Source organism: Populus nigra, chromosome 1 (genome assembly GCF_951802175.1).
Source record: "Populus nigra chromosome 1, ddPopNigr1.1, whole genome shotgun sequence".
Taxonomy (NCBI): Eukaryota; Viridiplantae; Streptophyta; class Magnoliopsida; order Malpighiales; family Salicaceae; genus Populus; species Populus nigra.
The window spans coordinates 30,127,546-30,141,748 of NC_084852.1; the positions used below are offsets into that span (position 1 = coordinate 30,127,546).

General features: G+C 36.1%; 1 protein-coding gene across 1 annotated transcript in view; it reads right to left on the reverse strand.

The window, feature by feature from the left end:
- LOC133670236 (myosin-17-like) overlaps window positions 1-14,203 on the reverse strand; it is a 15,737-nt gene continuing 1,534 nt past the window's right edge. Inside the window, exons 3-39 of the mRNA XM_062090758.1 lie at window positions 12,268-12,411; window positions 12,003-12,148; window positions 11,758-11,914; window positions 11,537-11,595; window positions 11,243-11,402; window positions 10,959-11,108; window positions 10,740-10,876; window positions 10,498-10,644; window positions 10,278-10,379; window positions 9,716-9,773; window positions 9,529-9,630; window positions 9,320-9,357; window positions 9,050-9,176; window positions 8,770-8,940; window positions 7,766-7,897; window positions 7,533-7,642; window positions 7,352-7,412; window positions 6,454-6,631; window positions 5,961-6,166; window positions 5,686-5,805; window positions 5,500-5,598; window positions 5,190-5,411; window positions 4,421-4,560; window positions 4,169-4,286; window positions 4,031-4,081; window positions 3,865-3,945; window positions 2,990-3,160; window positions 2,617-2,772; window positions 2,300-2,506; window positions 1,972-2,109; window positions 1,815-1,885; window positions 1,632-1,731; window positions 1,495-1,551; window positions 1,322-1,378; window positions 1,160-1,240; window positions 649-731; window positions 1-558 (exon numbers count right to left, since the gene is read on the reverse strand). Of these exons, the coding sequence (XP_061946742.1) occupies window positions 435-558; window positions 649-731; window positions 1,160-1,240; window positions 1,322-1,378; window positions 1,495-1,551; window positions 1,632-1,731; window positions 1,815-1,885; window positions 1,972-2,109; window positions 2,300-2,506; window positions 2,617-2,772; window positions 2,990-3,160; window positions 3,865-3,945; window positions 4,031-4,081; window positions 4,169-4,286; window positions 4,421-4,560; window positions 5,190-5,411; window positions 5,500-5,598; window positions 5,686-5,805; window positions 5,961-6,166; window positions 6,454-6,631; window positions 7,352-7,412; window positions 7,533-7,642; window positions 7,766-7,897; window positions 8,770-8,940; window positions 9,050-9,176; window positions 9,320-9,357; window positions 9,529-9,630; window positions 9,716-9,773; window positions 10,278-10,379; window positions 10,498-10,644; window positions 10,740-10,876; window positions 10,959-11,108; window positions 11,243-11,402; window positions 11,537-11,595; window positions 11,758-11,914; window positions 12,003-12,148; window positions 12,268-12,411 (4,461 nt within the window). The 3' untranslated portion in view covers window positions 1-434. The remainder of the gene's footprint in view (window positions 559-648; window positions 732-1,159; window positions 1,241-1,321; window positions 1,379-1,494; window positions 1,552-1,631; window positions 1,732-1,814; window positions 1,886-1,971; window positions 2,110-2,299; window positions 2,507-2,616; window positions 2,773-2,989; window positions 3,161-3,864; window positions 3,946-4,030; window positions 4,082-4,168; window positions 4,287-4,420; window positions 4,561-5,189; window positions 5,412-5,499; window positions 5,599-5,685; window positions 5,806-5,960; window positions 6,167-6,453; window positions 6,632-7,351; window positions 7,413-7,532; window positions 7,643-7,765; window positions 7,898-8,769; window positions 8,941-9,049; window positions 9,177-9,319; window positions 9,358-9,528; window positions 9,631-9,715; window positions 9,774-10,277; window positions 10,380-10,497; window positions 10,645-10,739; window positions 10,877-10,958; window positions 11,109-11,242; window positions 11,403-11,536; window positions 11,596-11,757; window positions 11,915-12,002; window positions 12,149-12,267; window positions 12,412-14,203) is intronic.

The following is a 14,203-nucleotide window of genomic DNA, read 5'->3' on the forward strand; positions in this document are numbered from 1 at the left end:
TGCCGATAATCCATTAATTGAATAGAATATGATCCATTATATTAGAGTCAAACTACAACTAGTTTGGGCCCAAAGAAAAAAGCATGCCCACCACTATGATCAACAAATTTACCACACTGGCCTAAAGAATAATAAGGTACCCCCTTTTTTCTAATAAAAAAGAAATAAATACAATGCTTGAAATAGGGCATAGAACAAAGGGACAAGAACACGTTATAAATCCCAATAGGGATAACTAGTAACTTGACCCCTGATGCATCTTACCACACAATCACCAATAAACATAAGAAATGGCAATACAGTGCCAGAAAAGGAACTACAATTTACAGTGCAGCTGGGGAAAAGATTACTATTCACAGATTCTGGGGCGCCGCCCTTGGGAGAAGTGCCAGGATGTCGAAGCTGAGCTAGCAAGAAAATATAATCATGGAATCTCATTCTGCACGTTGTAACAAGAATGAAAAACCTGAGTTTTCACGGATTAGAGGTGGAGGGTCAATATCAGAAGCTTCAACTTTTTGCATTGACTTCGAAATGTCATCCACTGTGAATGGAATGCTGCACAAGAGAATGACGTTTTTTGTTTAGCTGCAGAAAAACACATATCAAAATTAAGGCCAAAGGCGTACGGTTACCGAAATTTATTACCTTGAGTCATCGTCCAATAAGAAAGAACTGCTCACAGCATTGTTTGAGTCCTCCATCATCATAACTCTCATGCTTGAAATTACCTAAATATGGGAGAAATCTTAATCAGTGATATTTAGGATATTTAGTTTTGTAGGTGAAAGAAAATGAGGGGCATGGATAACAAAGACTGGTCATAGTAAACGAAGTGAATAAATTTGGTATTAAGTTGGATGGTTGAAGTCACTGACATTTTAATGAAAAAAACAAGAAACATCCAAAAAGGATTGGGCTCAGAGGGAAACCAAACCATTAGCATGAGTTATGCAAAACAAAGGGGCCACAGCAGATTCCATATTAACGCTTGGGAATTGGGAGGGAGAAAGAAAAGGGGGGAAGGGGATTCAAATTACACGTGTGCCTAAAACTTGCACATAAAACCTTTAATGTTTGCTTTTCCATCAGTTGGTATCTGCAGAAAGTCTCAAAATAGAAATGAAAGTGACTTAAAAGTGAGAAGAATTTGACTTGCATCTGAAGATACACTATGTGTGCCATATTTGTCATCCCAGTACATAGTGCTGATCCTGTATAACTGCTGTATGCTAAGCACCTGAAAGGAGAAGCATAAAAAAATTGAGAGAGCTGCCAGGGGGGGTGGGGTGGGGTGGGGTGGGGGTGGGGTGTTACTCACCGGGCAAAGATCATTAGTTATTTCTTTGAGAGTCTTTTTGGGCTTCTGGTGTATAACCTGAATAACCAAAATAAAACAAATGGAAGGAGAAGAAATAATAAGTAAAAGTTGTTGACTCTGATACAGAGGGAGAGCGAGAGAGCGAGAGAGAGAGAGAGGATGTATAAACAAACCAGAAAGCCAACAGCTTGTCTGATGTGCTTCAATTCATCCCATGCCGAGCCTGCAAACTGGATGGCAGGGAGACGCTAAATTTAGTCTTCCAAAAGATGTGAAGAATGAAGGATTACCAATTGTTAAGACATGTTACCTCCTCTGTTGCATCGTGGCACCACTGTTCCAACTCAGCTAACCCTGCTTTTACATATTCCCCGTTGCTGAATGAGCAGCATTCGCGCCGCAAAAGAAGGCTGCGTAATTGAAATATTAGTTAGTAATATCATGTCATCAAAGCAAATTAGCTACATAACAAATTTGAGTTGATTGCAATTACCTGTTAAATAATTGAACATTGATAAATGAAAATATCTGAGTAAACACTTTCTTGACTAAGAATGGGGGAACCTGTACAGACAACACAAATATGATAATGCAATTTAAACAGGAAATAAAATTGTTGATCATTTCCGTTATACAAACTTCCCACTCACATAGTTGGCTCTCATAGTCTTTAGGCAATTATTTAGACTTTTTACTATGCTTTGCCAGTGAGCAATCAGAGCTTGTTGAGCTACAGCCTTGGCTTGAGAGCGCCCCTTGACTAAACTCGCTCGTGACGTCCGGGGAGCCTGCGTTTAATATTTCAAACATGATTAGGGAGAAGAAACATGCTGGATGCCATAACAAATCAGGATCACACAACCAGGGAAAGCAATAATAAATGCTATGCAATCACAACAACTTAAAAGAGTTCGATCCAATTTTATAACGTACTTTTAAGTACAAACAATTTTAAGAAAAATAACATGTAGTGATTACCTGGATACACAATCCAAGCAAAGGGGAAATCTCTTTCTTTAAGTTATCTCTAATCATCCCATATATCTTTTCAAGGAAAGCTGTTAATTGCTGTTTGAAAAGCAAAGCAGGATATTTAGCTTCAACTTGTCGCAATTCATCCAGTCCACTAAGCACCCGACCATTAAGGAATGAGAACCCAGCATTTTGTGGTGAACCACGAAGTCCCTAATATTTTATTGAGATTCAAAAAAAAAATTCATCATGAACTGCAAGGCAAGACACATGAAAAGTATTTTCTCAAAAAAATTTGATAGAGAGGAGAGAGTGGTTCTCACTTGGGACATCCTTCCAAACAATGAAGCTGATGTTGATCTTCGCCGTTGTGGAGTTAAGCTTGCTGCTCCACTTGCTTTTAGGGTGCGTTGTAGTAGCAATAATAGTGTGGATGAATTTGATAACCAATATGACAATACATCATTGTTTTCTTGGACCTAAGCAAATGATAAAAGGTATATTCTATGAATATAAAAGCAAAACTAATATTTCTAGATTCCAGGGACTGATTAAAAACAAACTGGGGCATAGACTCAGCAAAGAAGTGAGATTGATTTATTTCGAACTGTTAAAGATACGGTCAATGAGAAGGTGTATATTCTAATATGTAACAATATTATGTTATGCCATAAATGAGAATATAGGTTAGATCACCTCAATTGCTGAACCTATTGTTTGAATGATACTGTCAAAAATACTTGTTCTTTCAACTTCAAATGACCTCCACTGAATAAGGCATCTGTATATCATACAAGCAGCAACAGGTTTGCCCCCACTGAATCCTAAATCTTGTGACACGCATTTAATTAGCAGGTCTTGGTTCTCCTGCACCACAGATGATGACATGTCATGACAAAGCATAGCAAGAAAAAAAAATGTCTGGGAACCCAAAAAAATAGCATTCATAACTTTATGCCATCACAATTACGTCTCCATGATTTCCAAAAAGGAAAACTGTAGGAAGGTAATTGGATTTGAAAATTGAGTGTACTACTATCAATGTGATTGGCTAATACTAGGGCTGATTTGGGGCCAGAGCAGAGCTGAATTGAAACTCAGTAAGGCCCCAATAAAACACAAACTTGCAATAAAACAAAAAACAATCCAAGGTCATCTATCTTAGTAGATTTTGCAACACTCAGACTCATATACTAGGGCTGATTTGGGGCCAGAGCAGAGCTGAATTGAAACTCAGTAAGGCCTTTTACAAGTCTTGTGAAGAAGAGCAATTTTAATGGAGTTTCACTACCAATAAAACGCAAACTTGCAATAAAACAAAATCCAAGGTCATCTATCTTAGCAGATTTTGCAACACTCAGACTCATAGAAATCTTAATTAGAAAGGATAATCTGAAACCTATAATGAAAAGCAAGAGAGCTTATAAATCCCAAAGGCAAAAAACTTCGAAAAGGTAAATGTCCTGCAAAACATTACAGTTGACTAATAACAAAATTCCTGACAAGGCTTAAGTGCAAAATTACAGAAACTCCCCCACTAAAAGGACTCTTCTCCATCACAGACTACTTACCTGTTGTTTCTCGTTAAGAGATTTCTGGGGCCTATCCTCATTTTCAGCTTCCCGAGAATTAGGTAGGGTAAGTATTGAATCCTGAGACATTCAGAAAATGGTGTATAGAGTCGTGTGAATTTTGTCTACATTAGCATGAACCAGATGCAACAACATATATTCATACCGCTGCTTTCTTCACATCTCCATCTTGAACATTTCCATTCTCTGGGGTCCTCTGCATTCAGGATTCAACAATAAGTAAAACATTTCCATCAATATGCAAGTGTTCATCCAAATGAAAGGTAGGGCATGCATTCTTTACCTGGATGATTGTTGTCTTAGGTCTTGCAGTTAAAGCTTTGGCAGTTGGTGATATAGCAAGTGCTTGTTGACGAAGTACTTGATTCTCTGATTCTAAATTAGACACCTTGTCTTCTAATCTGCAAGAAGAGGACAAAATTGCAAATAGTTGCAACAACTTTGTAACATCAAAACCCAATTTGTATGTTTGATAACAACCCCCCCTACCCCCCCCCCCAAAAAAAAAAAAAAAAAAAGCAGGCTTGTTACAAACCTCTGAACTGAATCTTGGAGTTGATCCACTTTCTTCTCAGCATCTTCAAGCTTCTTGGTTAGTTGCTCATTTGTGGCCTGAGCAACAACATAAGCTTGTTTTTCATTGTCAGCAATTTGTGTTTCTGAGAGTAACTGTGCCTGTGCAAGCAAAATTTTTCATCAGATGCAGCCTGCATCTTCAACAATTGTTCTTGTTTCATATAGTCAGGTATAACCACAACTAAGTACATATAAAAACTAAAGAATTATTAAGTTTACTCAAAAGATTAGTACCCAATGCCTCAATGCAAGAGTTAACACCCAAATCAAATATTTTTCTTTCACTTTTGGGTAAATTGATCATACTTATTTCAACACTTGAAGTCAAACAACAGTAACAAAACCTCATTCCCGAACTAGTTGGGGTCGACTACATGGATCCTTTCGAGCCTGATCATAAACCGAATCCATTTACACTCAAAATCAAACATGCACACCTATGCAGTTATCATTTTTTATCAAGAAAAACAGGGACGTTAAAAGTTCAATTTTGTAGTTGGAGATCATCACATAGCTTTGCAAGTATATTCTATTCCTTCCACGTCATATACAGAAACATTTACCTGGCATACTTCCACAATTTCACCATATGAAGACTAAATTCAACATCAAACAAAAAAAAAGAAATGCAATATTTCTGGAGACAATGGTGCTCATTGGAGCAAGGAAACAATAATGCATAACACAAACCAAAAGAATCTGAAAGTGATGCTAAAACGCATACATACCCTCAACTTTTCAACTTCAGCTGACAATGAATTGATTTTGTCTGTGTCTTGAACCATGACAGGCGTTTCCTTAATGACTGGAGGTGCTTCTTCAATGGCTTTTCGAGCTGCCTCTCGTTCTTTAACAACCATAGACTTTGCTTCTTCTACCTGTACTTGCATGGCATGCAATGCATCCTGCAACTTGGCAAATTCTTGGGCTTTTGCCTCCTCAAGATCAATCTGTGTTCAGAATAAAAAATCAGCATTGAAGTCATCACATTAAAGTGAACACAAAATAAGTTGTGAGATTAGAAATCAACTTCATTACCCTTAATCGCTTTTCCAATTGCAAACGCCATGTAAGTTCTTCTACACGCTTTTCCAGCTTATCCTTCGCTTCTTTAAGTGCCCCTGTCTCTCTAGCAGCCTAAATAAATTTCAAAAGCAAAAATTTAGCACAAGCTCTATATACAGATCTGCATATTGCTGAAGTTATATGGTGTTAAAAGCTGACCATTTTGAGCATTCTGAGCTCTCTTCTTGCAACTCTGCATCTCCAACCACACTGAGAAACTATTATTGCCTTCTGAAGATGTCTATAATAAGAATGAGCTTGGTGGCAACGCCAATGAGCCTGTAAGGAACCAGTGCATGAGAGTTTCCATAACAATTTTTCAAAATTGAAGAGTTATTCACTAGAGCAGTTAAAAGAGAAAAAATTATACAATTCAAGAATTATAACTACAAAAAATGGGAAGAGATTGTTATGTTACAAAAGAACAATGATACCTGAATGATGGTGGTCGCTTTAGTTTGCTTCCGGAATCTAAATTCTTTTCGTGCAGTCATTGCCCTTAAGCCTGTCTGTAATGTGATTGCAGATGACTTCACTCTCAAATAGGATTTCCTGGCAATGTAGAGACGGAAATTCTTCTCGATCTTCAAAGCTGCAGCTTCTCGCCTCAATTGCTCATACAGTTTTCGGGATACATTACCTGGAAAAGAGGAAGCGTGACAATTATAGGGAAATCCACCAATTAAGATTCTGATGAGAACAAGTAGGAGGCAATTCGAAAAGAGAGTACTGTGCTTTTAATATTGATAGGAAGCGAGACTAAGGGAACCTGATTTCTAGCATTCTTTTAGACATCTCCTTTTTAATTAAAATAAAGTACAGACTTAAAGAGTGTCATAAAACTGTATAATGCATTTATTGGTGATATACCAAATACAGAAAAAAACAAACTCACTAAGGCAATTTTGAGAGAGTCCAGGAAATTACCTCTTAAATAAGATTGCAAATTGATAGCAGCTTCACGCAATGAAATGAACTCCTTGCGGGCAATGTAAGTGTGAATTTGCCGTTGAATGGTTCTGGCTGCATTGCCAAGCACTTCTGCTCTCCTAGCATCCAACTCAGCCATCTGACCTGCTCTCAAGAAGACCTTTGACTTGCCTATCTGCCAAGGGTGAATCAAGATAATCACTGTGATAAACATTGACAAAGACCTAAAGTAATTCCCATTTGCACTATATTAAGGGCCTTTAGGAATTTGACAAGATGTTTGTCAACAGTGTTGCAGAAGAATATTGTCTCCCTAAGTAGTTTTGAATTTGTAGCCATCTTGCTATGAATTAATGAAGGAAAAGAAGATGAAAAATGGATTAAATAGTAATATTTTAAAATCTCTTTTTCTAAGCACACAACTAGAGAAAGTACAGTTGAGTTTGGGATAGTTATGTAGATCAATATCCAATAATCACATAAATATTGTAGATTCAGTTATTAATGCTAAATAATCAAAAGCATGATTATGAACAATTGAAACTCTTTATTAGTTCAACAACTACAGGAAAGAAAATTCTGACGGTATAGGTTATGAACAAACAAATTCAATAAACTTGAAAGAACAAACAAATTCAATAAACTTGAAATTAATTTATTTTAGTTTGGTTCCTCTAATTTGAAGAAAATCTCGCACATTAACTACACAATTTCAAATGTGTGTTAGTTCATAATAAAGAAAAAAAAGTTAGGAGTCAAGGAAACATTTTTCCAGTTAACACTCCCACCATCACAGCGATAATAGCCCAAGCAACAAAAAAAACTGGAGATCAAAAGAAGTGATCTGAAAAATAAAGTAAAACAGAAAATAAAAAATAAATAAAGGCATTGTCACCTGGTATCCTATCAGTCCCTTTTTATCAAGAATCATTTGACATGCAACCTTATCATCAGAGCTGCCACATGAAAAAATAAAACATATCTATCGTAACACATGACCTAAAGAAATTGGTGGTGCACAATCCTTAATCTTTATCGTAACACATGACCAAGAGAAATTATGAAATGATACTTACTTTCCTTCCAAAACTTCAGGAGCAAGTAATCCAAAACGATTAAGAAACTCATAAAAGGTTCGCCTGGTTGGATATCCAGCACAGCTAATCCTAATTGCCTCAAGAACACCCTAATCATAAGAAGCTAACATAATCAGTTTATTGGAAAGGTAAACTTTGAAATTTAGCTTAAAGATGTAAACTTCTAACGATTGATCAGATGAAAGGAATGCTTTGAAGCATATTATACTCACACCACATCGTAACTGTTGGATGATGTTGAAATTCTCAAAAATAGCAGGCTTCAGGATGTTATTTGGCTTCACACATCGAATGTAGTGGGGTTCAGTTGCACTCAAGGTCTCCATCAAAGATTGAAGTTGTAGCTGAGAAATCAAAAAACAATATTTGTGACATTATCCTTGGAATGAGTCACATAACTCATAAATAATGCAAGAATTTGCTATTAATAAACCCGCTATGTTGTCTTTTACTACTATAACAGAAAAGGTTGTAAGCTCAAAAGCTAGAGATTAGGGTTTTCTATTGGGAAAAAGCAGACATAACATCATATATAAATAGCAACCATAAGATAATCATAGGAGTGCAACATGAAACTGGCTATTAAAAGAACCATAGAGATGCTACCTAAAATGTGACTGGTAGCACTTCGCAGTTCATGATGCTATTCTAAAGTGAAGCAAATTTAAAATGTCAACACCAAAATTCTCTGAAATGTAACAAGGGTGGTCTTATTAGAAGTCAACCCAATATTTTTTTGCTTTCAACCATCAGAGTATGTTGTAATTTTCAAGCTCTCACAGAGTTATGTGTGTGGGAAAGTGAAGATGTGGTGCCACTAGCACCAAATCAAATCAAACACATATTGGGAAAATTGCCCTTCACCTGCATGTCTGAATTCTAACTTCCAACTTATTAAAATGGAATGGGAGGCCACACTATTAAGTGAAGTCAAAATTGAACATTTAAAAAACCATGCAACAAATGTCACAAGTGGAGAAGGTAATTAAACATTGTCATGATAATAAAAATAAGAATATGAAAAGGCATGGCATGAGCATCATATATAGATGCAACGTATTGTTTCTTATAGAAGCATCTTTTCACAAGAATCCAAAAGTACTCAACAACATATTGACACGTCAACTTTGGACAACAGGACCAGTAACAAGGACGCTGATAATTTAAAGCCTACCAAATACCAATTAAAGAATTGAAGTCAAAAAGAAAAAATTACCTTAAAGCGTGAACCAATGGAAGAGAACTTGGATGACTTCGATGATTCTTCTGGAAGTGGTGGGAATAGGCCAGCCACAAAAGGGCAATTTGAAGCAGTCAACAGGGCTTGATGTTCAGCCACCACATAATCTTTGTTTTTGTCCAGAAATTGATTGGCTTGATAATTTACCTTCACATCAGGAAAAATTTAACAAGTTATGAAAATTCCTAGAACTTCTCCCCCTGTCAATAAAAGAAGATTGAAAGTACATATAAAACAAAATATATAATTAGTTTACCTCCCCTGCATAGTGTGATATGGTGAAATCAGTGCGGGAAAGTTTTGGTTTGATAAAACGTTTATGATTTTTGAATGTCTGATACAATTTTTGCGCAAATGTTTCATGTGTAGACTTGGGAAACATGCTGCATTAACAATTAGAAAAACATGAGTAGTGACTTCAAGATGACCTCTAAAGAAGAGCAATAATAGGAAAAAAACCCATTTCTGATTAATAAACACATAACAGTATTAAAAATGGAATCAATAATTAAAGAGAGCAGAATACCAGGCTTCATCTAAAAGCGCAATTATTCCTCCAGGTTTCTGTAAGAAAACAAAATGACTTATTTATCATGTGAATTACAAGACACAATAGCAATAAATTAAATAGGCTCATTTCTTCACCATCACTAGATAAATACTCTGAAAACGGTGAAAGATGATGAAACATCAAATCCTAGAATTGAAAAGGTGTACAATTGAGAAGCTAAAAACCTTCTCAATTAGGTCCAATACATCCTGGTTATCAACAAACTCAATGTAGCTCCAGTTTATCTCCTCTTTGGTGTACTCTTCCTGCTCCATTTTAAACACATGCTACAAACATACAATTGGAAAATAACAAATCAATATTAATCTGTTGTCAAAAGAGCAAGCTAAACTCATTGATTAAGAAAGATACCTGATTGAAATGTTGCTGTAGTTTTTCATTTGTGAAATTGATGCAGAACTGCTCAAAACTGTTTTAGGAGAACATGCACAAGCAGAGAAGCAGTAAGTCATATTTCAAGCACAATTAGTTTATTTCCTTCTACTTTTGGTTTGGAAAAAGGAGTGGAATGGCATAGTTGTTATGGAATGAGCATTTGTGATATATAAGGCCTGATGGCAAGTATTGTTCAAAGCAATTCCTCATTAAGAAAAATCCTTAACATGGAATTTTGGGTTTATTTGTTTTTCATGAAACACTATCCCAAACACCGTGGAAACATTGGTGATGGTTTCGATTCAAGAGTCTGAACACACATTCAAAGGCAATGAACTACCAAAGATTTACAAAAAGAAAAGTTTCTACAGTTTCCATTGAAAAGTGGAAACGTGTTTCATGCATCACTAAAAAGGCTTTGTTTAAAGCCAATTCCAAGCAAACAATTGGATAATAATCTGGAAAAGTTTGTTGGGTAGAAAGAAACAAAAGCATCTTGTTCAAATGATGCGATAAGCGTGTCAAGTTAATGCCTTACCTATTGCACTTAAAGCTTTCGAAACCATAGATGTCAAGTACTCCAATTATTGATTTTGAGTTTAAATCCTGTCCAATTGAAACATTAATTTTATCCACAAGCCTGTGAACAATAAATGTAGAAGTCATTAGTAAATTCTTATCTAACTTGATGAATAAAACATTGAACATCCAACTACTTGGGAGCCATGGGAAAGAAACATGGTTTACTGAGCTTTTACCAGTCAAACAAGCGAGAATATATCGTCTTCGCCAAAGCATCCCTGCTAGAAACTGCATTTTCAGGGTCAAGAGTCCTTGTGATAATTTCTTCTGGTGTAACCATTACACGTTTAATTAAGGCATCTTCCAAGCTCTTTGCATCACACCTATGCATTATCAAGATTAGTTAGAGATGCAATAAATAACCAGCGGATCAAGATACGGGCAATTATTCAAACATGGAAAAGTGCAGAATATATACCTGAGAAGTTCTGAAGTAATACTGAGATGGAATCTAGACTTTTCATCCTTAATAACTGAGGAATCTATCTCCTGTCCCTTGGCAAAATTAACATTTCCAAGATGAAGAATTGCAGCCACAACCCTAAAAATTCCCTCCTGAAAATAATTGCATACATTGAAATTATTTAGACCATCACGTTATAATAAAACCAAACTCTTGAAACTACAGAAAGAGAACCTGTTCTTGGTCACTAATTCCAACTATATCCATAGCCCTTCGGGTTGCAAGATACTCATGAGAATCATTTACACCGTCCAACTCATAACAATTCGATTGATTTAAATAATGGAAAGATTTTGGGCTTCCCAATTTGTATCTCTCAATATCCTGCAAAAATAAATAATAATAATAATAATAATAATAAATTTATTGAATCAACATTTGCATACATAAGCAACTAGTGATAGTAATATACTGCCCATGAAGTAACATAAAGAGAAGGGAAAATGAGTGCAAATTACTTCAAGTGGTGCAGCACAAAGAAGGTAAAAGCAATGGTAGTTTCTTTCTGGATCTGAAATTTGACAAACACGAGATCTTTCAAGTAGATAAGTTCTGATAGCAGCCCCAGATATTCTCCCACTCTTGTCAAATTGGATTTCCACAAATTTACCAAAACGACTGCATTGACACACCAAATGAACATCAAGAAAACATCGTGCTAAGAACCTCAATTACTAAGATACCTTTGAAGATATCCAGAATCAAGCAATATTGCTGTAAATACATGCATAAAACCATTAAGCAGTGCACACCTTGAGTTGTTGTTCCTAACTGTTTTCGCATTGCCAAATGCTTCAAGAACTGGGTTGGACTGTAATTTTCAGCAGTAGTAGAAGATATCAACACACAAGAATTACACTCTTGATAGCATACAGTAAAAAATGCTATAATTAATCATTACTTATATAAATGCAATCGGAAACCTGATACATGGCCATCAGAATACCTTTCATGCATGATACATTCATCTTACCTCCAGAACTTGTTGTTCAACTGTTCTTCCTTCTACTCCAGATCGTCCTCCCAGGTAGGCAAGATATCTCATAAGCATCTTTGTCGTCTCTGTTTTACCAGCACCACTCTCCCCACTAACCAGAATTGAATTGCTTTTTCCTTCATTAATCATTGCCCTATTTTATTGTTCTATAACATATCAGTAAGAAATAACAAAAGAATGTTTAAAAAATGGTCGAATGTCTGAGATGAATCTCCATTCACCTGTATGCAGTATCACCAACAGCAAAAACATGAGGACTTAGCTCCCCAAATGTTGCTCCTTTATACTGTTCCATCATGTGAGTGTCATACAGATGAGGCAATCTTTGAAATGGATTAACTGCTATCAGGATATTGCCAGTGTATGTCTGGAAAGGGAAAGTAAAAGCAGTATCATCATGGGAATATTTCCTTTTCCTCCAATATTCGTTACTTGTTTCAGCATCAGAACAGTATTAAAGTGGGGAAAAAGTGTAATATGGCTCACATAGATTTCATTAAGTTCATATCTAGCAGCTAGATTTTGCAGAACTCCAGGTTCATGCAGATATGAAAGCTTTGTCATGTCATCCACCCCTCCAGGAGGGGCTTCTGTGTCCTTTGGAAACACCTTTGATATGTTTGAGACAACCTGCAGAAATTAGCCGTCTAATCAGAACCATGAGGTGGTTTCTTCATGCACAAGAATACCAAGAGTAAAGCAACATGCAGATCACAAGTTTCTCCTTTTCTTTTAGATACAAGGAAGGACAGTGTGTTACAACTTGAAACTTTAGCATCCTGACAAAGTATTCACTTAGACATTAGCAGCTTGAACTTAGGACATCATTTCATCAATTTTATCCAAAAAAACACTATATGGGACATCTAAAATTCCAATCTATGCTTTCTACCTAGCTATGATCTAAAACATCTATCTTACCACCTCTTGGCATCATAGGAGAAGCACCTGGTAATGAAGAAGATTCTTACTGGATGGTTCAACATGTTTATACACTCAATTTTGATGGATATGTGACATGCAATAATGAGAAAGGAGGAATTCAAGGAACAGCTGAAGAACATCTATGGATTTAAGATTCACAATCTCAGTAAGACAATTGTAAGGCATGAAACAATAACCAAAGACAAGTTATCTTTGCATGAAGCAATAACCTATCAGATTGAGAAAATGAATAACAAAGCTCATATTGACAAATGAATCTTAGATGCTGATTATTTAATGGCAAGCTAAAGACTAATGATGATAATGTATCACCCTATGATGATATGAGTAAATTACTGGAGTGCAAACGGCCCCTTGACAATAAAATCTTCCTCTTAAGTTTGATGCTCATAGATGCAGACATTGATTCAAACATGGCCCATCCATCAGTTCATTAAAAATCAAGTAAAGCTTTCCCAATCTTAAGAGGAAAAACAGCACCCCAAATTAAAGAATTCCCAAAGCTTGGAAAATCCGAACCCTGTTTCTTATTTTAGTTGGAAGTAACACATGCTTGGAAATGCATGATTTATTAGCCACCATAGTGAAGAGGTATAATGATGTACACAGCAAGGAAGAGCAGAACAAGGAAAAAAAAAGACAGATTTTCCAACTCTTGCGGGTTAGATCCATTTATATATCAACAAACTTGGAAGCTGAAAATGATTGCAAATGACATCCTCAAGCCTTGTTTGGGATCTAGTCCGAGGATGCAACACGGCCTATAAAAGGCCCAGTGGGTAAAGAAAAGTTTGGTAGACAGGTCTACATTATGTTCCCAAACAGGTTCAATCATTTTTCGACACCAACATCAATGATCAGAGATATTAATCTCTGATTTCTTCTACTTGAGGGTGGGAGGGAGGGTCTATTGAGATGTACTGAAACACAATTGCAAATATAAATGTGACTAGCAGGTTGGACTATAGATGTTTCAGAATTCCTCAATTTCACGTGATTCCAATCACCAAAGCAGCTTATTAATCCCCAGAAGAATGTTGGAGGCAATGAAACTTAAGAGACCTTGATCTAGAGAATCTACAGTAGAGTTGCTCTATCTGCTTCAGATTATTATATTCACTCGGTTAGCCTAAGGTTCCATATTTTTCTTCTACTTCCTCGGTTGAAATGTTAATTATTGCTTCTTCAGCACAAACATCCTCATGAGGGGAAAAACTTCAACATTACCTCCTGTCCTGACAATACAAAACTCTTCGAACACATGTACTACACACACTAATGACTAAGTTTTAGACTTCCAAATGACTGTCTCCAAGAGAATTTTTTATTTTAGTTCTAAAGCACACTGCAAACTTTCCTTAGATATTTATTGATTTGCAACTAGAAGAAATTAATTATGCATCATAGATTAAAAAAAATTCAACATTTTTCATAAGCACTGTCACTATTCAAAAAGGAAAGGATCGCTTCCATCACA